Genomic DNA, 27,324 nt, shown 5'->3' with positions numbered 1-27,324 from the left:
TGAGTTCCAAAAAATTTTTAAAATCACATTTATTTACAAAATTATTCAAGGTTGTCGCAAGATATGCAGAACGGGGTCATAGCGAAAATAGCCACTAGGCAGAAGTACTAAACATAGCCGACTTCCAAAACTTCTTTAAAATCGTCGCCGGGCTTCCGAGTTTTATTGCTATTGCAGCAAACTTTACAAAATTATTCAAGGTTTTTACAAGTTGTTCGGCATGGCTTCATCATCGCAAAAAGCTCCCCTAGTCTTTTTACATCGGAACCAACTCCATCAATCTCTAATACCGAAGTTGAGGACGATCATGATCCTGATCTGGACATTATGGTATGTATTTGATTCGCAGTGCAGATACGTTTTTCCATAATTAACTGCATTAGGGTCAAGTGGGGAAAGTACACCATCGAAAAAGGGTAATTCAATTTCGCAGTCTTACTGCTTTGCTTTAACTAAATATTTGAGTCTACTATTTGTCATTGTGAAACTCCAGAATGTTCTGAGCAAGAATATCAGCACTAAAAGACTGTTAATTAAATATCTTGACAAAAAAAATGTTTGTCTAGGTGGTGCATTTACCCCATATACAGGGGTAAGTGCACCACTAAGCCTTCTTTGTCATTGTTATGCATTGGTTGATAAACAGAGGCAAATGCATCAAACTGCTGATATTGAAATTATATAAAATTCAATAAAGATGAAAAAAAAAGTTTTTTTGAGCTCGTACCGCACCACTGAAATATTGATCGTATTGAACATTAAAATTTTAAAATTTAGCAATTCTATACCATTGCAATTCAAGTGACCAGTTTTACTCAAGTGAACCACAAATTTGACATAGACTAACTCAAAAGTATAACAAAAAAGACTATAGAGATTGGAGAACTTAAAATGAGATTGAACCGTCTCTTTTGATGGAGAACTACATGTTTGCTGGGTGGTGCACTTGCCCTGCCCTTGTTTATGTTAAGGAGCACATAGGTTAATGCTAATGTGTACTACATAGGTGCACTTGCCCCTGTCTCTAAAATTACCAGGGGCAAGTCCACCACCTCAGTTAAAATAATACAAAATTATTTGTTTGGATTAAAACAAGAAAAAAAGTCTTCTATAGACAGACACCAGTTGCACTTGTATTCTAAAAGGTATTCTATGGATATACACTAGTTACACTCAATAGTTAGCCAAAACAAATATCCACTAAAATGAAAGTTATAAAATTATCAGTGAACAGCTCTAAATTTAAAGTCAACTACTTAAATAGTGCATTTACGTTTTTGTTGCTCACTTAACAAAAAATTTGAAATCTAGAATGCAGGGACTATAGCTTCCTGTGGAGGATCATGGGTAATAGTCCTGCAACTCAGAGACAGCTATGCAGTGATTGGCTGATAAAATATCAACAGCTGGTGCACTTGCCCCAATGGTGCACTTACCCCACTTGACTATAATTAATTCTTTTGTTTAAAAACTGATCGCTTTCATTAAATACTTCAGTTATTGTTTTTGTACTTCCTAGACACTTGTTAATATTTATTTTTTGTGTTTACTGCAGATTGAGAATGAAACAACCAACTCCGATTACGAAAACTAGAGACAAGTAGTAATATTCATCAAGGCAGGAATATTGGCAGAGAAGCAACCATTCAACCTAAACTTCATCAACAACAACTCCTAGATATCACTGCAGCAAACATGATTAAATTATATATTTTATTTCATGTATAGATATATTATAATTTATTGCAAACTTGAGTGTACAAATAAAATACTTCAAATACAAATAAAATTTTACAAACGATGTATGGAGTAAATAGAAACAGTTTAGTCATTATGGCGGTTATCTATCAATAAAATTAAACTGGTACGTTTGATATGTGAATACTAGCGTGTAATGGTGCTCTCTGACTAGTTATTTTGGTAATAGCAGCTCAGTCACTGTCTTGGGTAGATGTTAAAGGCGATTCTTTTGCTACTACATGGTTGGTAAGGAAGCTATCATCAGAACTCTCCTCGTGGCTTACTATTGTAAAGTTCTGCCGGTTGGCCAAAGATTTGTGCTCGTAAAGGCGTTTTTGTTACTTTTTTAAAACATATACTGTATATTCTCCTCGTTAGCAGCTGCGGCCACTTCTATCTCAATTTCAAGACCTTCCTGAATGATTGGTGATCTTCTAAGAATGACATCTACCACCCTTGCAATCATTGTTCTTCCGTGTATGATGAAAAATCGCTCTCTCACACTAAAACAAATAATGAAGCGGTAGGGATGGAAAAAATAAATATTGCGTTTTACCAAAGAACCAAAGCAAAATTCAACTCAATTAGTACATGTGAAAAACTCATTACTTACCACAAGTTGTTGGTTCATCAAAGGCCTCCAAATTTATGAATAATCGTGAAAACCTCTGAACGCAGCAAAAAATTTATAGCTTAGCACGATCTACCCGTAGTTGTAAGCTAAATAGAAAACGAAACGCGCAATGTGCGCAGCCGCGCATGCGGAAGGTTAACTCTATTACTAGACATAATAGAGTTAACTTTTCCTAGAGAGTGGCAGTTTTCAGCCACGAATAAATTCATCCGCGAATATGCATGAAAAGACAATTTTTGCAAAATATATGTCCGCCAATAAATTCATCCTGAAGAGGATGAATGGCAATTGTTGCCTATCTATCTGTCTGTACGCTTTATAGAGTACCGTATTATTCGGACTATTAGCTGCGACTAGGTATCTATGGCGCATTAACGGGAATCTCCGGTTAGTACACGCCTCTACTACATAATCTATTCATCGTTTTTACATAAAAATCACGTCATCTCCGGTTAGCGCGTAGTAATTTACACGCAATTAATATTTACCGTCAACGTGTACCGAGAAGGTCACGTAAACCATTGAAATTAAAACCCCTGGTAGGGCATAGGTCATTTGCGAGTACGGAAATCCAGCCGACGCAATTTTCAGGTAGCGTTTGTGTTAATTTCATTGTATTCAATGTGAGAAAGAAATCTCATTTCAGATTTAACAGCTATGGAAGATCATGAATACACCGCTAAATCAAAGGAACATACTATTGAGGTTACTACTAATAATTTATGTAAGAGAGAGAAGGGTGTAAGTGCACAGTGCTATTGCTATTGAATGAACTGCAAAAACCGCAAGAATGAATTTTCAAAGGAAAAGGCATGACATTTCACAAGTGAGTCACTTCTACTACTAGTGAAATACAAAACAACGTGTAAAATATACTAATCCAACCATCGTCTCTAATAATGAATGAGTACTTTCTCAAGTCTGGCCAGTGAGAAAGAATTACCGATAATTAGAAATCAAAACAATAAAATCCTTTTGGGCAAAAGCTTTGAGTTTGCAAACTAAAAATTCATTTATTGGGCACAAGCCAAAGTAGTTGGATTGTTAGAATTCAGTTTATCTTGTTTTTTGTGTTTTAAAAAGATAAAGTTGTGTTTCAAATTTCCAACACTCCTCGCAAACAGGATCCAATTTGGCAATTTTTCACTCGAACTGCGAAAGGCAAAGGTTTTAATGCAAAATGTTATAGGTGTGCTGCCGTAACGCAAGGTCACTCAGATAGGCTTAAAGTTCCTGTAGCAAAATGTCAAGCTGAAAACACCATTTTAGACAGTGATGCTAGTATTCAGGTGATAGAAGTTGAGTCATCTGCCACTGCTCCAAACACTAGCAATGCATCTGCATTATGCTCTGCTCTACACTACCACATGACTAATCACTGGGATTAAAGTTTCTACTTATACATAGAGCTGTATGTAAAATAATGACCTTATGTCATAAGATTTCTGCTCTGTATTTCATCAATCTTGTTTGATTGAAGACTCATTCTGAAATTTCCACGATGTACTCCCACAGTACCATCTTTACCAGATGATTACACATATGTGTGTTCAATACTCAAAAATGCAGCTATAGTAAGTGGTGTTAACTAGACTAAAATTGCAAAAACCTGGTTAAAATTATAAAAACCATAAAAACCGGTTTAAACCACAAAAGCTGGTTAAAACAAAAAAAACTGGCTTTTTCATAAAGACCGTGGTTTTTTCCAGCGTTGACGACAAATCATTGCAACAATGTACTTGAGAAAAATTCTGAGATGACAACTATGAGAACTTATTTACATTTACCTTCAAAAAAATTACATTGTATGAGGTAATGTCTCTGTTACTCAAAGGCTAGCGTAAAGAAGAAAAGGCTACACATAGTAACCATATATTAATTTTGGAGATTTCATTAATATATTTAGTATTTACAAATGATGTTTTTAAAGAATGCAGTAAATTTGTAACTATACAGGAATTCTTTGCGTTACAAATCTAACTCACCAAAATGTTTCAACAATCTTTAAGCATTTAAAAATAATTACGGCTTCTTTAAACAGCTTAGTTATGTTAGCGAAGATGTTAACAAAACATTTAATGAATTTTTTTACTAAAATGTTTTATTGAGAATAAAAAGAATTCAAATCCATTGTTGAATGGCTGATTAATGAAGCTTAAAATCACTGATGACTTCAGAAAGTCACAAAATTTCTACCTTCACCTTCAATAGCAGCTCAAAAAGGCACCCATAATAATTAAAATATACCATCTTTTATAAAAATTCTAACATTAACTGCTGTGAACATCGATGATGCCACTGATGGCAACTATCTTTCGCTGAAATTGCATAGAGATAAACCTGTATAAGAAAAGCTAAATGTTTAAATAATTAAAGTAATTCAGTGTTTCACATTTAAAGATCGTAAACCCTTGTTTTTGTTTTCATGACAAAAATGTACACTAGCAAATCGGTTGAAATAGGTGTTGGCTACCACAAACCTTGGCTAGCACAAAAGTGTATAATGGAAGAAAATGCAGGAAAAATAGAGTGCGTAGGTAGGCACACAGAATGTGTAGAAAGTTGGGTCTGCTATACTACACTATTCGCTAGGTAAATGATATATGTAAACTGGAAGAAAGGAATTTCTTGGAACTTCACTCATATTGTATGTTGACAAAAATGACATGTCAACAACATTATTAAGGTCATATTAACCAATGTTCAAATGAAACACTCCTTCAAGCGGTCCTCCAAATAGAATTATAAAATTTCAGACAAACCGGGCCAATAATGTAAACGCATAACTGCTTATTAATTGGCCACAACTAGAAAAACAACTAGCCTGGACCAAACATTTGATGAAATATGTAAAATGCAGCGCCTTAATGGTTGCAAAAAGAATGCTAGGCCTAGTTTTTAAATGCTTTAACCAATAACAATATATTTCCGGATTAGAGATCTTTCGCTCGCAGTGCATGCAAACATTTAAGTATTACATCCGCCAAGGTAGGTACCTGAAGCGACATCAAACCTCGAACAACAAACTTCGCTTACATAACGTTAATGTACTTCAGTTTTAGAAGTCAACAAATCATTGAAAGAAGTACATTATGAGAAACTATAATAGAAGAGGAAAGTAAAGGCAGTCATTTATCCGCCTTGACAATGATTTAGCTTTATTCAAGATAACTGAGAAAATCGGCTACTATCTTTAGCATAAACATTCTATATGTAAGATTACAATAGTGTTAATTTATTGGTCAGTTGCACAATAGAATAACCCACAATTATTTCAATGAGTCATCAAATGACTTGTCTAGAGCCTAGATGTTTTTATGTAATGGTAAAATACAGCTGGCCCGACCTAAAAACAGGATATTACGATGGAAAAGCGTATTTTAATTGTTCAAATTCACTTCTACACTCACAAAGTAACAAATACCTACCTAGTGTTTATGATCTGCAACAAAACGCAACATTATTTTGTGCAGTACAGTATGGACTAAAACTTCAAGTCAAACGTAGCAGCTCACAGCTCACATACCACATTCGGTTCGCTACACGTTTGCGATGCTACATAACAAACTTAATATTTAACATAAATCAATTTAGCTTACTAAAAACGCAGAACTCATTCACAATTAGTATTCGCATTACGCATTTCTATTAGTAAGGCTTATTTGCTTATTAACCTGAGTACTGACCATAAAAAATTCTGGAACGACTGTCTATTTCAGAGTTAATTGAGGCAAGAGGCTAATCCCCAAAAAAATTGAAAAGTTTTCAATTAAACCTCGACAATGCATACATTTTCTGAAAGCTAACAATGTGAAGATTCCAACTACAGTGGAACCTCGGTTCTCACCCACAATCCATTCCAGAAGGTTGTTCGAAAACCAAGTTATTCGAGATCCGAAACAAATTTTCCCACTAGAACTCATGTAAGTTTTAATACATTCCAAGTCGACTTAACGCCTTCGGTAAAGTATTTTTTAACATTTTATACCATGAACTGTACTGTATAATGCATACAATAAATAACAATGGGTAGATATAGATCGTGTTTAATTTTAACAAAATATTTTCTATTTATAATAATAAAAATACAAAATTAAAAGTAAACATTTCGTATGCTTTGCTCTTGAAACATCGAAAGCATTAAAGGTTATGATACAATAACAAAAAGCACAGAAATTGATAATGAAACAGCATAAAAATTCAACAGATCAGTTACATCAAAAATCGTGTGAAAAAGAAAATAGAAACAGCAATGGCACGTTTAATTCACCTCTTTGAAAAAGAATCCTTCTCCAAAACAATTTAGGGTAACTCGACTGGAGGAGTTGTGTCCCTAAAAAATCTCTTCGGTAGAGGCGACATTCTACCAGATGGCTCCTTTTTGTAAAGAATTTATGACACAAAACTTCTCTCTCTGTTTAAGAATTTCCGAAAGAGGCTCATAACAGAGTCGCTAAACGTATAAACATACTGTTTCCGGAGCTGTTCTGAACATTTAATTCAAATGCGCATGCTCCTGTTTGGTTGAGAGCCGAATTTATGGTCAACATTCAAGACGAACAATTCTCAAATTTTTTGGTCTAAAACTGTTCGAGAAGCGAGGTTCCACTGTACACCATAATCTAGGTAGCAAACGTTCATTACATACACTAACTTTGATCATACATCATGGGGAGCCAATTTCTTGAAACTTTTCCTATGTTTTAGGAGTTGTAGGCAAAGGTAGTTTCATTCTCTTGAAGGTGTCTTTTACATAATCCAGCGAGTCTAAGTGTGAAGAATATCTGCACAACTTTTTCAAATATTTTTTTTCATTATTTTTCATATTATAGCTGTTTTATTCAAAACAAATTACCATACTTTTCGGACTATACACCACACCCCTATATAAGCCGCATCTGCTTTATTTTCCAAAAACGATGATAAAACTACATAGGCCACAGTTTTGTATAGGCCAAAAACTTAGGACGGTGCTTTTTAAAGCGGCAGCAACATTGCTGTTTAAAACGGAACAGTGCCTAATGGAACAGTACTGTTAGGCATTGTCTCGTTTGTTTTTTCACAGCTGAAGGTGGATTAACTGAAGATTCCGGTTTTTGCCCACTAGCGGTGAAAGAAAAAACCACAGAATAGCCGCTCCCTTATATAAACCGCATGGCTCAAATCATCAGAAAAAAGTAGCAGCTAATAGTATGAAAATTACGATAATAAAATTCAAGTGTACAGACTGCACTAGATGAACGCAAACAAACAATTACTGCAAAATTAATTTTATAATTATTATTAAATAATAAAATATTGATATAATTAGCCCTTTTACAGGTGGTGCGACATTATTGTCATTTTGCGATATCGATCCTAGTGGGTGGTGCGAGATTAATGTCGATATCGCACGCACTATGTATTAAGACTTACTACTGGTCTGTGTTCATTTTTCTATTCAATTAAATACTTTATATAGTAAAAGAACACATGTGACGACTTGAATAACTACATTTTAGACATGTATCTTCTCATTTCAACTTGTTTTGGGGCGATCGTTAGCAAACGTCCTTCAATGGTTTTTTTTACTCAGTAAGATACTAAGCCTTTTTCCCCGAATCGAATTTTATGCTTTTATGTGAACAAAAAAATTAACTATTGGTCTGTGTTCGTTTTTCTATCAAATTAAATACTTTTAAAGTGAAAGAGCACATGTGAGGACTTGAATAACTATATTTGAGACATGTATCTTTTCATTTCAACTCAATATGGGCGATCGTTATCAATATCGATATGTTTTTTTACTCAGTAAGATACTAAGCCTTTTTCCCCCGAAATGATTTTTGTGCTTTACGATCTTTGTCGATGCCCTTTCTTTGTGCCTTTTTTACTTAGTGAGATCCAAGCCTTGATCTTTTGAGAACACAAAAAACATTTTATAATCATGGCTTCATCTTCCCAATGACCTGCTAGATCAACTCGAAAGGCCCAGTTCGTTTTGGCTTGATAGTTGATTTGATTTGATTTTGATTTGATTTTTATTGCGTAATAATAACATGACAATATGAGTAAAAAAATACAGAGTAGCAATAGGACATGCCAGATAGCCAGAGGCTAGAGTCAAGGCAGCCCCAGCAAGCAGTAGGAAAAGAAACAGAATCAGCGATAAGCGCACACTCCGGAGCACCAGAGTCAGGAAGGACAGTCCCAGGACGCCCACAGGCGCTCTACCAACTTCGCCTTCAGCTGACCCGGAGCAGAGCCCGCACAATCACTCAAAAATTTATTATATAATTTCATTGCACTAAAAAATATCGATCTCTGTCCCTTAGAAGACAAACACTTTTTCAACTTTAATTGATTTTTACTTTTTAAACGGGTATCTTGACAATGATCTATCATAAAATCTTGCAACTCTTCCATGGGGAAAGAATTTGTTAAAAACATTAGCAGGCGATACTGGAATAAAATTTCAATTGGCATTATTTTTAAAATTTTAAAATTTTTGGAAACTGTTTGATTTGGTTTAAAATTGAGTATTATTCTGATTGCCTTTTTTTGCATGATTAAAAGTTTGTTTAAATCAGTTTTGTTGCCGTGGCCCCAAAACTCGATTCCATAAATTAAAAGAGAATAGAAAAAACTGTAGTACAAATTGATCATGGTTGATTTGTCTAGGTAGGGGCGAATGAAACGAAATATTAGTAATATGTAATTAAGTTTTTTGATGAGACTTTGGATAGTTCGTTTGGCTTGATAGTTGATCAACTTCTATAGTTGATGACTCGGACAATGACTCAAATTTTTCTGATGTCAATCTAATGGATTTTGATATAAGTGATGAGTCTAGTGATGACGATGCTTCTGTTGTCACTTATCACAATTAGACAATATGGACTATAGACCACAAATAGACTGTATGGACTATGGATATGTGGTATGGACTAAGTCTAAACAGTGGCTAATATGAATTACCAAGTGTGGTTCTACTTGTAAAATGCTTTATTTGTAATATAAATACAGAATATGTATTATTCAACAATATAACATTATCGCAACAACAATTAAATTTTTCAAAATTCTTAAAAATTTACATGTGTAAGGGTAGTTTAAATAGCTCAAATAGGCACGAAGGGTGTAAAACTGTTTGTACAATGCCTTGTTATATGATACAAACCTATCATACAACCATAGTGTAGCAAAAATATCCTTTCAATAAAGTTTCAAAATTTTCATATTTTTGAAAAATTAATTCACCCAGGACGAGCTGAAATAGGCTCAAAAACTCACCTGCGAAAGGGTTAAAAATAATTAAGGTAATTACAGCTTATGAGTAAATATTCCATAGCAGCCTAAATGACAGCCCATTTTGCATGCTGCACACAGGTGCTCCAAAACAATCTTTTACAATGTTCTTTACTCTTACAAAACCATTACTTTCACCCCCATCAGCGTTGCTACTTTAATTATCTGTGTAATCATGAAAATCTGAATTGGCTATAATGTCGTCAACACAAGTAATTCTCTGCTTTCTAACTCAGGAGGTACATAGAAAAATCATAATAACACTAAATAACTCAAACGTCAAAAAGAAAAAATGTTGTTTTTTAGTCCTAACTCCTAAACAAAAATTTTAAACTGCTTCATGATTCTCTTGATCTTCTTGATCATCTGACTCAGAAAAGCTTGCTGAGTGATGATCATCAGTCTGGTCGGCCTCAAAATCACTGCTATCATAATCTAAATGATCTAAAATGACTTCTAAAATGACCATCGTTCATATTCAGAGTAGCAGTTACGATCTTACTTTTGAAAATATTTTCTATTTGCAAAACGAGTAAAACGGAAATTATCACGACGACTCCAACTGAAAAAATATCTCTGTTTTGTTTTCTTCAATATTAATAGGTAAACTAACAAATATGAACTAATCAGAAAAATTGTAGAGTAATTTTGTAACAGCCGATATGGTCGCTTCAGTCAAAATAAAATCAACCTGAACGGCTGGTTGATTCGGCTTGGTCAGAACTTGGATTAAGATGTGATACTCTATGGTAAAATGTTCTGTAATTCATGATGACTATATGTAAAAATCAGATCAAGTTGAGATTAAAATATTGAAATGTTACTACTAGCATGAATGACAGCCTCAGCTTAACGTAACAGGTAACAGTCTAAAAAATTAACTGCCAGTGATAGAAGCAGGTAATTCCAGGATCAAAAAATTTCTATATTTTGGTCTACAGATATGATGGAATTATTTAACAAATTGCTCACGATGTGAGAAAAATTTAATTTTTGTAATTTTACTCATCATTGTTTGGTTAATTACTCTCAGCCTATCAGCTAAAAAGCAGTAGGGCATTAGATTACTAATAAATATGCCAAACCGGTGCTAAAAGTGGTAAGTTACCATAAAACCTGTTCACTGCCACCTGATGACACAAAAATGGTGTGTGGCAACCAGACTATTTCTAGCCAAAATGTTGTTACCAAGTCCGTGATATGAAAAGAGCACTGACTCATATAAAATACAGCACTCAAGGTTTCCCAGTGCACAATCACTTGATTCGACTGACCGAAGTAGATAAAGTGAGACTGGTATGGACCTAGTATGACGCCTTACAGTGCCTCGCCTTGCGCGTTCACAACTCGAGTTGTGAACGCGCAACGCAACTTTTCAAAAGTAAGGTGCAATATATTGGTATTACGGTAGCATAACCGTAGATCTGGTTATATTAACAATGGTACATCAATAGGCACCCGTTAGCTAATAGAAATTAAACTATGTATGTACTGTAAAACTAGAACTAATAGCGAATTATTAAAATTATACTGTGCCAAGTTTGCAACTCGAGTTGTACCACTCGAGTTGCCCAACTCGAGTTTGTAAATATAACTCGAGTTGTACAACTCGAGTTGCACAACTCGAGTTCATCAAAACTCAAGCCGAGTTCTTTCAACAGAAACTCGAGTTCAACAACTCGGCTTGAGAACATCTCATCATTTCATTTTCCCTAGCTATATTTTCTATATATTGAATTTATTTTGGTGCATCATTAAACGCCGTTTAAATAATTTCTATGTTCATTTTCGGTGTTCATTCAGTTTCTGGTCAGATTCTAGAGAGATGACTCTTTTTTTATTTGCAAAAGAAGTTGCCCGGCTGGCTGCGAATTTCTTTTTCCCAAACAGGTTTACATACGTCAGTAAAATTTTGGCTCATGATTGGCTTTAGTAATTGAGTTTTAGTAACCAAAACTTACATCATTACATTAGAAATCAATGGTTTTAATTAGAAAAGAACACAAAATTTTAAATAACGTAGCAAAACTGATGTTATCATTCAAAAAGTGCTGTTAAAACGTAAGAGGCGCTCACGTAAAACTCATTAATTTAAACCGTTTTGAATAAAATTTTGGAATTTTGTGTTCCTCTCTAATTATAACTATTGACTTTCAATGTAATGATGTAGGTTTTGATTACCAAAACTCAATTACTAAAGCCAATCATGAGCCAAAATTTTACTGCCGTATGTAAACCTGTTTGGGAAAAAAATTTCGCTGCTCGGCTCTCATATAGATTGTTTTTAGTTTGCTTTTTACATTCTACAATTGTTGTTGTCGCTTTATATTTATAGAAATGAATATGCGCAAATCTAGCCGATATATATAATTTAAATATGTATACATATTAAAATTATTATTATTAAATTTCTGTAAATGAGACACCCCAATTACTCACTTTGCTTTCTTTACGAACCCGTGTTAGTTTTGCGTAACACAACTCGAGTTCATCAAAAACCCAGGCCGAGTTGTACAACACGGCAACTCGAGTTGTACAACTCGAGTTGTGAACACGCAAGGCGAGGCACTGTAAGGCGCCATAACCTAGTCAGTCCCCATCATCTAATAATATGAGTGTTTCATTCAGTTTCTTCACAAGTTTAAAAACTTAATGGATAAATGTTGTATTGAGTGTATTGTTTATTGCACCTCATAGTAAACTATTGTTTTTCGTAAATAATTAAGCTCATTACAGTTTCTATGCATACAAATTAGGCAGAATATTAACAAACAGATTTTTGAGCCCAATAAATATGTATAAAAATGTTTCGTTAGGCTAAAACTTACTAATACAATACTTCTATTCCGATTGAATGGGTGCAAGAATCAGCACTAGAATAACGAGTGGTTGATAATAGCAGTAATCGAGTGTATATATTGTGGATTAAATAACTATCAACTGCGATAGTCCAGCGATTGGCGAGAAGAGGAGAAATACAACGACTGTAAAAGTTCAGCGTTCTTTTATGACGGTCACTACTTTTTAGTAATAGCGTGGGTTCCTAGATGCGTCTAAGCAATTTCGTTGCGCGTGAGAGCTAGCCGATCTAGACCCACTTGAACCAGAGCCATCGAGTGTAACACTCGATGGCTCTGACTTGAACGAATACCGAACAGAATTTACTGTTGAATGTGAAGTAACGGAGTCGCCACTTTGAATTAATATTCGATCAATCATCTATTCTCGAAACACGTAGCGTTTGACTTGCCTCGTGATCAGAGCCATTGAGTGTAAGAGTTATGCCACCAACAATTTAAGGGCGCTATTTTAGTTCCACTTTGCGCAGTGATTTCATTGTTCTAGGCTATAGTATTTGCTAGTCAATAAAAGTCACGTAAGTGAATATTGGCCAATAAGCTTGCATGACAGGCAATACTTGCTAACATATGATACTTCAGTTAACATGATGTAATATCTTTGACAGCCTTATTGCCTCTGATCAATGATATACACAGCCTGTATACACAGGGCTGTATATCATTGCTCTGATCAAGCAAAAAAGAGCACAAATCCATAAAAACTGAGTTGGTTTTTACACATGCACATATACTTGCAAATAGAATACATACGTACATACACATATTCAAATGCAGTAAAATTAAATAGACAAATTACGTATGTCATGTGGTTGGGCAAGATTTTTAAACAACATAATTATATATATTCAAATGCACCAAATAAGGCCAAATATATCAAATATATAATATATACAGTCAATTTAATGAAGTTGCTAGAAACATACACAAATAATTATTGTTAATACGGGTTTACTTTTTAGCTGGAGTAATCTGCAGCTCATCTAGTGTGAGGCAGCAGTATCTATCAAGGGGAGACATTTTCTTAACCTGTGAAAACAAAAGCCTTTTAGTCGCACCAAAAATATTTCACATTTGAGCCAAAGACAATGTTATAATTTTAAATAGCCATTTTTGATTTAATCAACATGAGCTTTTTAGAGAGCGAAGCACCACATCTTAGTCTGTAATTACAGAACATTACCTTAACTTTCATATACTCAAACACCCTCTTGAGTACACCAGATGAAAATGAAACTCTCTGCATATGTCTTTGGAGTGTTCTAATAGAAGGAAGTGGTTGATTCTGCTCAAGCAATATGTTTTAGCCTGTGGAACCACATGCAAATCTTAGTTGCAGACCTTTTATAAGGGTTTCCGGGCTCCATTCAAGTCCTCTTGTAGACCTTCATCGAAGGGCTTCAAGCTGATCCTCATTAAACAACTTACAGCTGACTCGGACTGCTTAAATTTCTTGCAAAGATCAAAGCATCTCTTTTGTACCTTATTAAATTAATTCCCAGCACTCCTTACACATATTTCCACTGACTATACTTGCTTGCATGATCATCGCAAGTCTACTAATACAAAATGTTATAAACACAAATTACTCAAAACAAATGTAATTGTATGTCAAAGCAAACATGAACAAAACAAATTTGCAAACCAGGAGAAGATGGTGCCTCCAGAACTGAAACATCAGGTTTTTCTTCAGCTGTTGGGCAAGGCTTACTGTTTGAATAATCGCGGTCAGAAGAAAAAGCAATTGATGCCCCCAACCCCCCCCCCCCTCCCAGAGTGGGATAAGCAAGATGCCGACGTTTCTTCAAGCCATCTTTGTGGTTAGGCTCATACATCTGATCTTCAAAGTGTGCCTGAAAAATAATATCTGTATATTAGTTAGGCCTATATTATGTCCATGCTGGTATTTATAGTCAACTTCAATAAACAGTTAATTCATGCGGAAGCTATGTTCACCATCGATGAATTTTGTAAAAATAATACTTACATGACAAAGTCGTGATGAAGAAGTGATGGTACCCTCTCGTCTCACCATTTGTATCTACTTAACTCGCAATGTGGCATCTCTTGGGAAGCAATGCATTGTGTAGCTTTGCTCACATCTGTTTGTGCGTCTTACTACCCAGCAGTTAACCATTTTTATCTATTAATCAAAGAGTGAAACTCCTTGACCTAATCTAATGCCACAAGCAAGTTGATCGAAGAAAAGTTGACTGCTGCTACTACTACTAAACTGCCAACTTCTAGTAACCTCTTTGTTGCACTTTGAGTTCAACACATACATACACACACCAATTACACTGATATATAAAATATTAACAAATCAGCATGATCAATGTATGAATAGGTGTTGTTCTCTCTCAAATTATGCTTAAAATTGCCACCTGGTCCCGCGTTTAAACTATGGTAATGACTTAGCCTTTCAATCATAAAAAATTAGGTTTAGATAAGGCTGGGTGGAATAACAGGCCTTAGTTTCTACAATAACAACTGAAATCGTAATAGAACAGTACAATCAAAGTGATAATTATAATAAATATCGTATATCACTTCAAGTACGAAACGGTAAATGGAACTAAGATGGCGACCATATGATCATAGCGACATAGCTCTTACACTCAATGGCTCTGCTCGTGATTATCCTTTGACTCCTACGTACCTTGCAGTCCTTAATTGTGTGACCTTTGGTAGCACAAAAAAGCATCTTACCTCTGAATAAAATCTGATTTCATGTTCTCTCACTCAACAACCATAGCATGTATCTGCCCCTGGAGATGAATACCATCTAGAATTTTTGCTAGATCTACCATCATATCTCCTCGGGGAATACCTGTCTCTACTTCTCCTACGCCATTCAAGTGGTCTCTCTCTCTAACAGAATTCCTAGATGAGCTACTATAGTCTCTAGAGCTTCTAACTTTACTATAGTCTTTATCGTATTTACTTGATTTCCTATCCTTACCATACCCTCTAGATTTATATTTATCTCTAGAAGATACTCTATTCATTTCTTTCTCATTAACCGAATCAGAGTCAAATTTACATTGACTATCTTTGTCCTCTGATTTGTTTTCTACTGCATCTACTTCCAATTTCACATTAAAATTGCCTGCTTTAACAGTTTCCATACGTAGCTCTTTCTGAATCTTTAGCTATTTCTTTAGCTCTCAAGATACCTGAAAACTTAATCCAATTCAAATCATTTTGCTGCATCAGCTGGGATCAAGAGAAGATTCTCTCAACCCATTAACTGCAATAGCTAAAGCAAATTCTTGTCTCAAAGCATCATGTTCAGTTCCGAAAGTCATTTTTCTACTTAAATCTTCAAATCGTAATAAATAGTCATTTTCATTTTCTCCTATAGCCTGACTAGCGGTCACAAATTTCATTGTTTTAACATAAACAGTTTCTTCAGATTCATAAACAGTTTTCAAAAGTTCCATGGCTTCCTCGTATGTAGAAGTTGCACTTTTTTGATCAAAACCTATAGATGTCAAAGCTGCTCTACCTGCCTTACCCACGACATTCAACAAAGATACTAATTTCATTTTACCTCTAAATACATCAACAGTTTCTTCCTCGCCCTCTATTGTAACTTTTTCTTCACCTAATCTCAGTGTGATCATTTCAACGCTTAGATCAAACTCATTTAACCAATTTTTCCATGATTCACCAACATCGTCGCTATTAATTACTAGTTTCGGAGTCATTAAAATTCAAATTTCTAGCCATATTCAAAAATAGTTTAAACTTACCTCCGAACACCCTTCGGAACTTCTATAACAATGTAATCACCACTCACCTTGTATAGTGTCTCCCACTTATCACAAAAAATACACCGCGGAAAATCACTAACCACTGTATCACCACTATCGATCGCCGATATCACTAGTTATTCACCACTACACCACAATATAATAACGTATCACCGATCACAATCCTCCCCGAACAATCCTGCCTACGACGCCATGTTATATTGCTGGAGGAGCAATTAAGCACTCACCGTGAAATCAAGTTCACAAGAGGCCGTCAGCTTGGTCTCCAGTCACTATATAGCGATGGGGGGTCACGTGTCTCCTAGACGTCTAAGCCGTAGCTTCCAGTAGCTATAACTTCTAGTAGTCTATTTAGCCTGTGATTCTTTATTTCTGAATGTCTTACAGTATGAATATACAACAACTGTATTAATTTTATTTTTAAGTTGGTGGCCAAAATCACCTCTTTATTCACTTTCATTATTTTGATACAAATGTCCATTGCGACGGCACTGGTATGCGTTGGAAAACGATGAAATTTATAAACAATAGACTTCGGCATCCAATCACAGGGCGTTGTCAATTTAACTGTCATTTGTCATCCTAACAACAAACGACCCGATCTCTTGGGCTGTAGGGCAAAAAGTCTGACATTACTGTTACTACTGATAATCAACAATATGATAACATAATATATAATCCCACGACCAAACGAGCAGAGCGAAGTGTGGGAGTTTTTATGATAAATGTATGTGCACACAACTTACGAAAATTATTCATCAACAATGAGACGAACCCTCGTCAAGAAATTTCCTCAACAAATTTAAGCATCGTTATGTAAAGTCGTTAAAGTATAATAACGATACAAAACACATTTAAACCTATTTAAATATGTTACCAAGTCTTTGTAAGCCGTTGGTATTATCTTAAAACTTACCCATCTGATCGGATTATACACAAATAGACAGATTAATTTCAACGAAAATCGCCACAAAACACTTGAAAAGCTTGGTTTAATAAAACTTCAGACCGAAAATTGAAACGCCGAGGAACAGATAATAGAACGATGAAGTCTTGCGCATTTCATGAAAAAATAACGTGCACTTTTCACCAGTCTATAGCATTGTCGAAGGTTTTGGCAATTAACATACGAGTACAGAAATCGTTTCATTTTTGCGGATTTCAATTTTTTCATTTTCATTTGCCGACACATTTGAAGGTCAGGTATAATTGCAGTGGCTCAAAACCTGGTCAGTTTCTGAGTCGTTTTGTAGAGGTGGAGTTTAATCCAGAAATACAAATGTTTTGTTGGCACTAAGCGACGAGGTTTTAAGCAAATGCCAATGTTTAGTCGGTTAGAAATTGAGTCTGTAATCTTTTTATTTTTTGTAACAAAATAAAGCATAAATATCGTTTTAGACAAATCTTTAATCAAAAATATGAGATCTTTCATCAAATTAGCATAACATATTCACATAGTTGTTTATCATAGTTTTGTCGTGTTAAGACAAAATAGTAACATGCTCACAAAACAGAAAAAAATCTTCTCAAAAATACATCATAAATTATTCTGTATTCGTTTATACAGTGTGTATGAAAAATATCTTACATACGTTGTAATATGATTGCACTTACATGTATGTAACGCAGTATTATATAAGTTATTGAATATTTGTGATTATGTTCTAACCAAATAAAATGCACATTGAAACGATTGTCTACTTTGCTACCATTCTGAGAGCTAAAGAAGATTTTATTTCATTTTAGTGTAACTATTTATGTTAGCGTATCGTAAGACAAAAATTGTGAAAAGGCAACAGAAGACATTAGTCTATCTTATCTTTACTACAAACACCGACTTCTCCAACAACTAACTTTATTTAGATTTTGAACATGACCGCACTCTGTAGGTATTCATTTGTCAATTTGCTTATATATTTATTATTTATGTACAGCATTGTGTGACCAAAAAATTTTTTTTGATTTGTTGGGCCAAAAATATTTTCTTACTGTTGGCATGGTGATGTATTTTCTTGCTCCAATATAAATAATGCATGTGGCGATTGTTGTGCATCATTGTTAGCAGCTTTCCTGTTACCTCCACAAGCACAATGTAGCCAATTCTGGAAAATCAGAGGGCAGCGCACACAAAACCTTTAGCATGTTGTATGTCTATTGGCATTGCTGACGTTGTACAACATACATTGTTTGAAAAGTTGATGCGCAATGACAAAATGTCTGGTGATGGACCACTGGAACAATGATGGGAAGTAGGTTGTTGTAGTTATCGAACGAATCTATCATGATAAATTGTAAAGTTTAATAATTTTAATTTATTTGATATAAAAAGAAAATGTTGCACATAACTTAATTACTACCACATCAGCACCAAAGCCATAAAAGGCCTTTAACATGCACAAATGAGAACAGAATAACACAGTAGAAAAGGGCTACATATACTACATGTAGATATGTGAAAATAAGTGAATATAAGTCTGGGTTATTTTAAAAAAAAATCAGTGTTGAAAATCCTGAATGTTTTATGTATGTAGGTATGTTATAATTTGATCAATAAATTCACTCAAAATTGAGCATAGTACAAGCTGAAACAGTTCGAGTTTTTGCATATAAAAGTATTCCTATCTAGAACAAGTTTGTTCTTTATGGCTGCAGATGAATTGCCAATGAGGTGGAGGGCACGCCAGATACCCTCTGGCGTGACCTCGCTTCATTGCCAGTTCACTCACAGCTATAGGGAACAAACTTGTTCTATGCCTATCTAGATATTGCATGTATTAAAAAGCCTCAGGAAGCATTTTTGCTCTGTCATTTCTTACTCCCTGCAAACTCCTCTTGGAGATCCTTGATCTAAAATAAAAACAATCATAGCATGTGTATTTACATCTCCTTGAACTTGCAAAGTACTGTGAATGCAGTATTCAAGTGGCATTATTTGCGACGATTTTTGACTTTGACAGGAATATTATTTGTTAATTTAATGAAGTAGATTGGAAAGTTACATCGGACATTGTGATTAGCTGGCAGTTAATTTGGCGATCTCAAAGAACCGGGCAAGTCTGCTTTTGCTAGTTCCTGACTTTATTACTGTTTTTACAGTAGTTTTATTTCACAATTATTTCCTATATCATATATCATTCATAGCTTCATATATATTCTCCGATCCTACATTGCTCAACCGACTTAGCCCATAGAGTTGACTTGTAAAAGACAACAGCGAAATTAGTCCAAGTACTCAGTCTATGAGTCGGATGGTGTTGTGGCACCTTGTTATCAATTTCTCAAAGAGTTGATAACAACTCCAGAGATGCTCCCAAATCCTGATTAGAGATTTGCAAATTACATCAAATCACCAATCATGAGATTGGCATCAAAGCACCATAAAAATGGATTACCCAGTTTGTAAATTAAATCAAATTAAAACCATCAATTACATAGTGGATGATGGTTTTAATTTCATTTTATTTGAAAACTGAGCAGTCACCCTTCTAAGTGATTTGATTTGGAGCAAAACGCATGCCAGCGATTTGATATGCTTTACGAATCTGGAATCAAAGATTTAGGAGCATTGCTGCACAACTCGCTCCAATTCAGACACTGAGCACTTACACTAAAGTGACACAAAAGCATCATGCAACAGGGTTCTAATTTTAAAACTGAGTTACTGAATATTACCACTCACCGGACTGTTAGGTATGAAAGTAACATCAGGTGTCTGAGTTACATCTATAATGCTGTCGTCTGTGGCGTTTCGTAGATGCTCCCCACATCTATGGAAGCTCGCATAGCCTTTGCTCTTACTCCTATCCGTCCTGAGCAAGCACTGCATTTCCTCCTTATCTTGAGCTATAAATCAGAATGCTCGAGGCATTGAACGTTTGGCTAGGTGTGAACAGGCAACTTAACAAATATCGCAGTTGGCAGCAAATAATGTGTTTCTAAAACCTAATCCTGCCTACACAAGGGGTTCTTCTGCATTATCCTACTATAACTTCACGCTTTTCTAGCTACTAATCTAGGGCTATAAATGGCTTGAAGATCCGCCTTCCAATGAAATTCCACATTTAACCATAATTAATATTGCACGATTTGCCTAAAATTTTATTGCTGGTTATGTGAGTGAGTACCTCCGCGTTACTATCAGATGTATTGTCTTGAGGATGCGGTCTCTTTGTTGGATTCTGTGACTAAAAATGTAAACAATACGTAAATTATGTATATTGACACCATGTGACAACATATATGAATTTATGCACATGCATAGCATATTTATATTTGTGGGCACAATCTAACTAAATTCAATATGACAAAAGAGTCCAAACAAAGGCCTTGTTGCCAGTGCTCCAAAATAAGCGTTTATTTTATCTTGCTTTTAATGATTGTTTTTGCAAATTTTAGGTGTGAAATATTGAATGTAAAATAAAATATTACGTCCAAGTTTAACCAAAGGTGTGAACTGCGATATAATACCATCTGGCGCATGTGTGAGGCCTCGGGATGAGAAATTCTCAAGAAAAATGAGAGAGATTGGCGTAAACTTCACTGGCTATTGGGTTAAGGATATGGTATCTGGGCATTCCAATCAAGTCCTTGTTTCTTTGCAATTCTACCAAATATCTATGAAAGTGTAGATGAATTAAAATAAGAGAAAATGTTTTTGAACTTTGATGTACTTTGAGACCGAAAGCAAAGTATCGAATACAGCTTAGACATGTCGTAATCCTAACAGTAGTGTAGACTTAGACTTACTGCATTCTCTGATTTCGGCTTACAAGAATATAAATGTGCGCGCGTGCTTTTGTTACAAGATAGCTATTTCAGAAATAAGACAAATTAAAATCCATAAAAGTAATAAATATTATTTTCATTTCTATGTAAAATCCATACTAAACTATCTGTGCATTTACAAAGACATGGAAGGATAGCCCTGTCTAAATATATTGGACATACAATGACCGAGTTTTACTGTCCAAAAATATCCCTTATAATAGGCTGAGTAAAATATTCTTGGTGTACCGGAAACTTACCCTCCGCTGTTCTTTGTACTTTTCCTTCTGGGTTTGCTGTCTTTCAGGGCCAGGGCTGTCTTTCTGGTATGCAGCCATACTCTTTTTCTTCGCCATACTCTTTTTCTTCGCCATGCATATATAAATAGCCTTGACTGTCATGAATGACATTCTTACCTCTCCAAATATCTTCACCTTGCTAAATTAGAGCAGATAAAATTTTAAAATTAAGAAACATGGTACAGATTTTTTAGATTCATTGGCTGAAGACGTTGCAGGTTTTTAGCCTTACTTGATTGCTAACACTCAATTGGGAACTAACTGCTGCATGTATATGATGCTTGATACATTTATTGCTTGCTTGATTTAGTTATTAATATATACAATGATTTTTAATGTCATTTCAATTGCATGCCAATGCTTGCACACTGAAGCCCGTGTATATCTTCTAATCCAGGCTGCACTATAAGCTTGATTGTAATCCATTGCATGTCTGTATATACACGAATATCCACTTCGTCAAATTAAGCTTAAGAGTTGAGTGTCTATAGAGAGTAATCCTTTATTGCTGAGAGGTAGATGGTGTGTATCCAGTGTGAGTTGCTAGTGAACTGATGAAAATTGTGTCAACTCTGCTTCAAGTAGGGCCTGTGACATCATAGATCACATGGTACAAAAACAAACCAAAAAGGGCTTCATAAAACTGCAGCATAAAAACATATAAGCTACTATTGACATGTACTTCACTTGCACAATAACCAAGCATAGGCCTACATTTTACAATCAAGGTTACACTTCAGAATCAAGGTTACACTAAAATATCCGAGGTAAAAAATGTTCATTTTCAACACAAAATCACAAATTAGGCAGTGGAGAAAAAGTGCTTTATGGATATGAGATTACCTTCAAAGAGTCTTTCATGCTTGTTGAATATGCCGTCCTCATGGTTTGTGTAAAACTTGTTACCATATTCGATTTCATGGGCTTTGATGGCTTGCTCAGCCTCGTCTAACAATGAGGCAAGAAGGAGCAGCATAATGCTTAAATGCACTGCAATTGAAAAATATATTTGTTAGGCCCTCAGGCTCCTCGTAGAAGTTGACTGTCATCAGCGATCATGTCATTCAGCTATCGAGGCTTCGATAACCTACCGACATGATTTCTGACTACAGGCACGGGAGGCCTGTAGGTAGGCCTATATAGAAGATGATATGATAAATACAAAAAGTCAGTTATGAATACATGATGACCCACTGAGGTCTTCTTTTAGGGTTGAAGCAATATGAATATGCAGTGCATTTCAATTAATTTTTTAAGACAAATTGCAAGCAGTAAGCGACTCTGACTACTGAGGACTACTGATCACAGGCAGGCTGTCTAGTCCGAAAATATAACTGCCCTGCATTGCAGAAGACTACAAAAACTTGCTTTACCTTGCCTCCTCTCCTACACTTTTTGTGAACCAAAAAGATGAGATACAGCCTAGGCCTGGCAGTGCTACTGACAGCGCACCATTGTAGTAACAAGTTCAAATAAAATTTGAAATACACAATTAAATGGTTGTTTCTTAGGTAGCTACATACTGTTGTTGTTTCAAAATGTGCTACAGTTGAGACTTGGTAGTAATATAAAGCTAGTTGTTAAAAAAGTGTGTGCTTGCAGCAAATACAGTAAAGATAAAAAACTGATGTCTTCTGTTGCCTTCATTTTTACAGTTAATGCCTAATGAGATGCTAATACTAATATTTACAGTAAAATAAAATAGAATCATTTTAGGCTCTCAGAATGGTAACAAAGTGGACAACCGTTTTAATGTGCATTTTATTTGTTCAGAACATAATCGTAATTTTTCAATATTTTAGGTATTACCGCTTTACAGAAGTGTATTCATATTAAAAATATATAAAACTATTTTTTAAATATAAACAAATACAGAATAATTAATGGTGTATTTTTGAGAAGATTTTTTCCGTTTTGTGAGCGTGTTACCATTTATTCTTAACAAGAAAAAACTACGATAAACAGCTATGTAAATACTCTATGTTATTTTGCTAAAAGAACTCATATTTGTAATTAAAAATTTGCTTGGAAAAGATGCTTACGTGATATTTTCTTAAACAAAAAGATAACTACTCGATTTCTCAACAACTAAACGTTTGCAGTGGTTCGACTAACTTTAAAGCTTTTGTATTTCCGGATTAAGCTCCACCTTTACAAAACGACCCAAAAACTGACCAGGTTTTGAGCCACTGCAATTATACCTGACCACATTTGAATACTTTCCCATTCTAACTGATGTCCAATGCAGTATAAGTAAAGCAAATGACGATGATATTTTTTAACGTTTCTTATGAGATTATTACAATAATTAATTATAAGTTTGGATGACTACAGAACAATGACTACGTAGTACAGACTTTCTAAAAATTTAACGCAGTGTAAGTAAAGGCATGGCGATGATATTTTTTCTAACGGTTCTAATGAGATTATTGCAATAATTAATTATAAGTTTGGATGACTACAGGACAATGACTACGTAGTCCAGATTTTTTAAAAATCTATATAAATATCACAACTTCGTGTTATTGTTAGCTATGCCGTTTTGAAATGTGTTATAATAATAGTGGGTTCGCTAATATTCTAGAGCCGGTTTGCAGCTTCGCTGGGGGTTTCCGGTTTTGAGAGCTGGCTTAGAGAACATGCTGAGTTATTCTGGTTCTTATATTATTCTGCTACTTATCAATTAATAAAACTAATCATCATTACACAAACAACAGATGTAACACGGTGTCAGGTGCCAGGACCTCACTCCTGAATGCCTAGGTATACCTGGCCTCTGTAACCTAGGCGCAAAGGCGGAAGAGCTAAGTTCATACACTTACTTACACAATTAGTACTTGCCTAAATAGAGATATTAGAATTTCAATTCATTTATGTAACAAATCCTATTGATATGGGGGATCCACCACCACCATTACGCATCAAGGTAGATACACCTAAGCCTCTGGATTTTGTCAATGCCAGCACACAGTGGACAGAATGGCTGCGAAGATTTAATCGTTTTAAGAACATCAGTGGACTTGCTGCACAAGATCAGTCAGTACAAATCGATACTTTCCTTAACATTCTAGGCTCGGAGAGCGAAGACATTTATGATCAGCTGGTGATCGCAGGTGATAAAACTTTAGATAAGGTGATAGCAGCATTCACTCTGTACTTTCAACCTCGTTCAAATGTACTGCATTATAGAACACAGTTTTATAACCATAAGCAAACAGTCAATGAGTCAGCAGAAAAATACATCCGTTGCATTCATAATTTAGCCGGCAAATGTAATTTCACGGTGAACCTTACAAAAGAAGACATGATCAAAGATAGGCTGCTTTCTGGAATGTTAGATACTACATTAAGTGCAGAATTACAGCTAGATGAAGCGGTCACCCTAGCAGCAGTCACTGCAAAGATGAGATCTAAAGAAACCATAGAAAACCAAATGAAAGCAGAGGCTAAGGTTGAAGTTGTCAAATCTCAGATGAAAAATACTTTTACAGATAAGGCTAGAGGTGGTACTTCATCAGAGAAGCCTAGAAACTGTACGTCAAATCAAGGCGGAGCTAGAGGAACAGGTAGCTCTACCCAAGGAAGAGTTTGCAAGTACTGCGGAGGATCTCATCCACCACGTTCTTGTCCTGCGTATGGAAAGACTTGCAATATATGTATGAAGCACAATCATTTTGCTAAAGTCTGCCAACAACAATCCTCACGTGCTGTGGCTGAGGTGGCAGAGACAGTAGACAACACTTCTGAGCAGAAGGGTCAATTCTGACGCAGATGACGTCGTCATTGACATTAATGCAGGGTTTTTAGCTGAAGCTTTTGTTATTGATGCTGTAGTAACTGAATGGTTAATGGATTTTCAAGTCAATGGTTTTAACCTCAGGGCCAAAGTAGACACTGGGGCTCAAACTAATGTCATATTGGGTTCTGAACTTCAGCGGGTTTCTCCACAGCCAACTATTCGACCTAGCCACACTAAACTCACAGCATACTCTGGCCATACAATCCCCATTGTAGGTGTAGCCGACATCACATTGAAGCATGCAAATGTTGACCACATGCTTTCTTTCCATGTACTTGGAGAAAAACTAAAAGCTCGGACACTTCTAGGGCTACTCTCAATTACAAAGCTGGGTCTCATTGACACTGTCTCAACCATCGGTAGTGACGGGACATCCATCAATCCAGTGGAAATCACAAGCTCATACTAAGTGAGTTTAAAGATGTTTTTACTAGTTTTGGCAAACTAAGTACCACACATAAGATAAGACTCAAGCCCAATACAATACCTGCGATTTGCCCGCCAAGGTCAGTACCACATGCTCTTAGAGAAAAACTCAAAACCGAACTAGAACGTTTAGTCTCATTAGACATCATAGCTGAATGTCAGGAGCCAGGTGAGTGGTTAAACCCCATAGTCCCAGTACTCAAACCTAATGGCACACTAAGAATATGTTTAGATCCGCAGAGACTAAACGAAGCAACCATCAGAGAGCGCTATACTTTGCCCAAAATAAGTGACATTTATGCCCGGTTAGCTGGTTCCAGAGAATTTACTACACTTGATGCACAATCCAGTTTTCATCAAATAGCAATTGATGACGAGTCTTCTAAACTAACGACTTTTCTGACCCCATTTGGTAGATTTCGTTACAAGAGATTACCGTTTGGCATTACGTCGGCTCCAGAGTTTTTTCACAAAACCATATATGATATCGTGGGAGATCTCTCAGGTGTAGAAATTTACATAGACGATATTCTCATACATGCCCCTAGTCAAGCGGAGCATGACAGTAAGCTCCGTGAAGTTCTGACACAATTTAGGAAAGCTGGCTTAAAGTTGAACTCGAGCAAATATCATTTTAGTCAAAATACCGTAAAACTTTTGGGTAACATAATTTCTAAGAGGGGTATTGAACCGTCTCCTGACAAAGTGCAAGCCATAGTAGATGCGTTAAGACCGAAGAATTAAGCTGAAGTTCGATCCCTGTCAGGTCTTGCAACATACCTAGCCAAATTTTGTCCACGTCTATCGGAAGTTACTAAGCCGTTAAGGGAGTTACTCAAAGAAACAGTCGATTTTTGCTGGGAGGGGGCGCAGGAAAATTCTTTTAGTGAGCCCAAAAAGCTAGTAGTCAATGCACCGGTTTTCGCTCTTTTTTGACCCAAACAAAGAAGTAACAGTCAATATAGATGCTAGTTCACATAGTCTAGGTGCAGTGTTGCTACAGGAAGGCCAACCAGTAGAGTATGCGGCCCATTCGCTCACTCCTACCTAATGTTTATACGCGCAAGTTGAAAAGGAGATGATGGCAAGTCAGTTTGGTTTAACACACCTTCATCAGTACGTATATGGCCGAGAAGTCACAGTAGAATCGGATCACCAACCTTTAGTTAGGATCAACAAAAGGCCACTGAATGAGCTTATGCCCAGGCTTCAGCGAATGAAAATGCGTGTGCAACATTACCAATACACTGTCAAACATGTACCTGGGAAACAAATGTATCTGTCAGACTATTTGTCTAGATTTTGCAAGGCCACAGCACCTGATAAAAACTTGAGCCTAGATGATCCCATGCCACAAGTTTGTGTCATTGTTATACGTGGTAGTAAGGCTATTGATGAGTATTATGAAGCCACCAGCATTGATCATAGCTTGCAAATCGTTTCTCAGTACACCAAGAAAGGGTGGCCAGAGCAAAAGAAATCATGCCATCCCTTGGCTAAACCTTACTGGCAGTTCAGAGACACAATCAGTGAACATAATGGTTTGTTGCTCTACGGCGAGAGGTTAGTAATTCCTCATACAAAACAATCGGAAGTTATAGAGCGTTTGCATGATTGTTACCAAGGAATCACTAAAACACAACAGCGTGCTCGTACAGCTGTGTTTTGGCCTGGCATGTGACAGCGCATTGAGGATAGAGTTAGTTCGTGTGGTGTATGCAAACGTCATGACAAAGCCCAA

The 27,324-nt window shown here is 35.7% G+C and overlaps 2 protein-coding genes across 3 annotated transcripts in view; one reads left to right on the top strand and one right to left on the bottom strand.

The window, feature by feature from the left end:
* The window catches only part of LOC137387047 (gastrula zinc finger protein XlCGF57.1-like), a 210,073-nt gene extending 197,414 nt beyond the window's left edge, over window positions 1-12,659 (bottom strand). For both annotated transcript variants that reach the window (XM_068073333.1, XM_068073334.1), the window contains exon 1: window positions 12,490-12,659. The gene's annotated coding sequence lies outside the window, so the exon portion shown is untranslated. The remainder of the gene's footprint in view (window positions 1-12,489) is intronic.
* An 11,592-nt stretch (window positions 12,660-24,251) lies between these two features.
* LOC137388484 (uncharacterized) lies at window positions 24,252-25,124 on the top strand. The gene has a single exon (XM_068074970.1). It carries the CDS (start codon window positions 24,252-24,254, stop codon window positions 25,122-25,124), a length of 873 nt encoding a protein of 290 aa, XP_067931071.1.
* The last annotated feature ends 2,200 nt before the right edge of the window (window positions 25,125-27,324 follow it).

Source organism: Watersipora subatra, chromosome 2, assembly GCF_963576615.1.
Source record: "Watersipora subatra chromosome 2, tzWatSuba1.1, whole genome shotgun sequence".
Taxonomy (NCBI): Eukaryota; Metazoa; Bryozoa; class Gymnolaemata; order Cheilostomatida; family Watersiporidae; genus Watersipora; species Watersipora subatra.
Note: the sequence above shows the minus strand (reverse complement) of the source record. Positions and strands in the feature narration are given on the sequence as shown.

Coding starts and splice junctions, on each gene's coding strand:
- LOC137388484 (XM_068074970.1), top strand. CDS start 24,252: ATGGGGGATCCACCACCACCATTACGCATCAAGGTAGATACACCTAAG.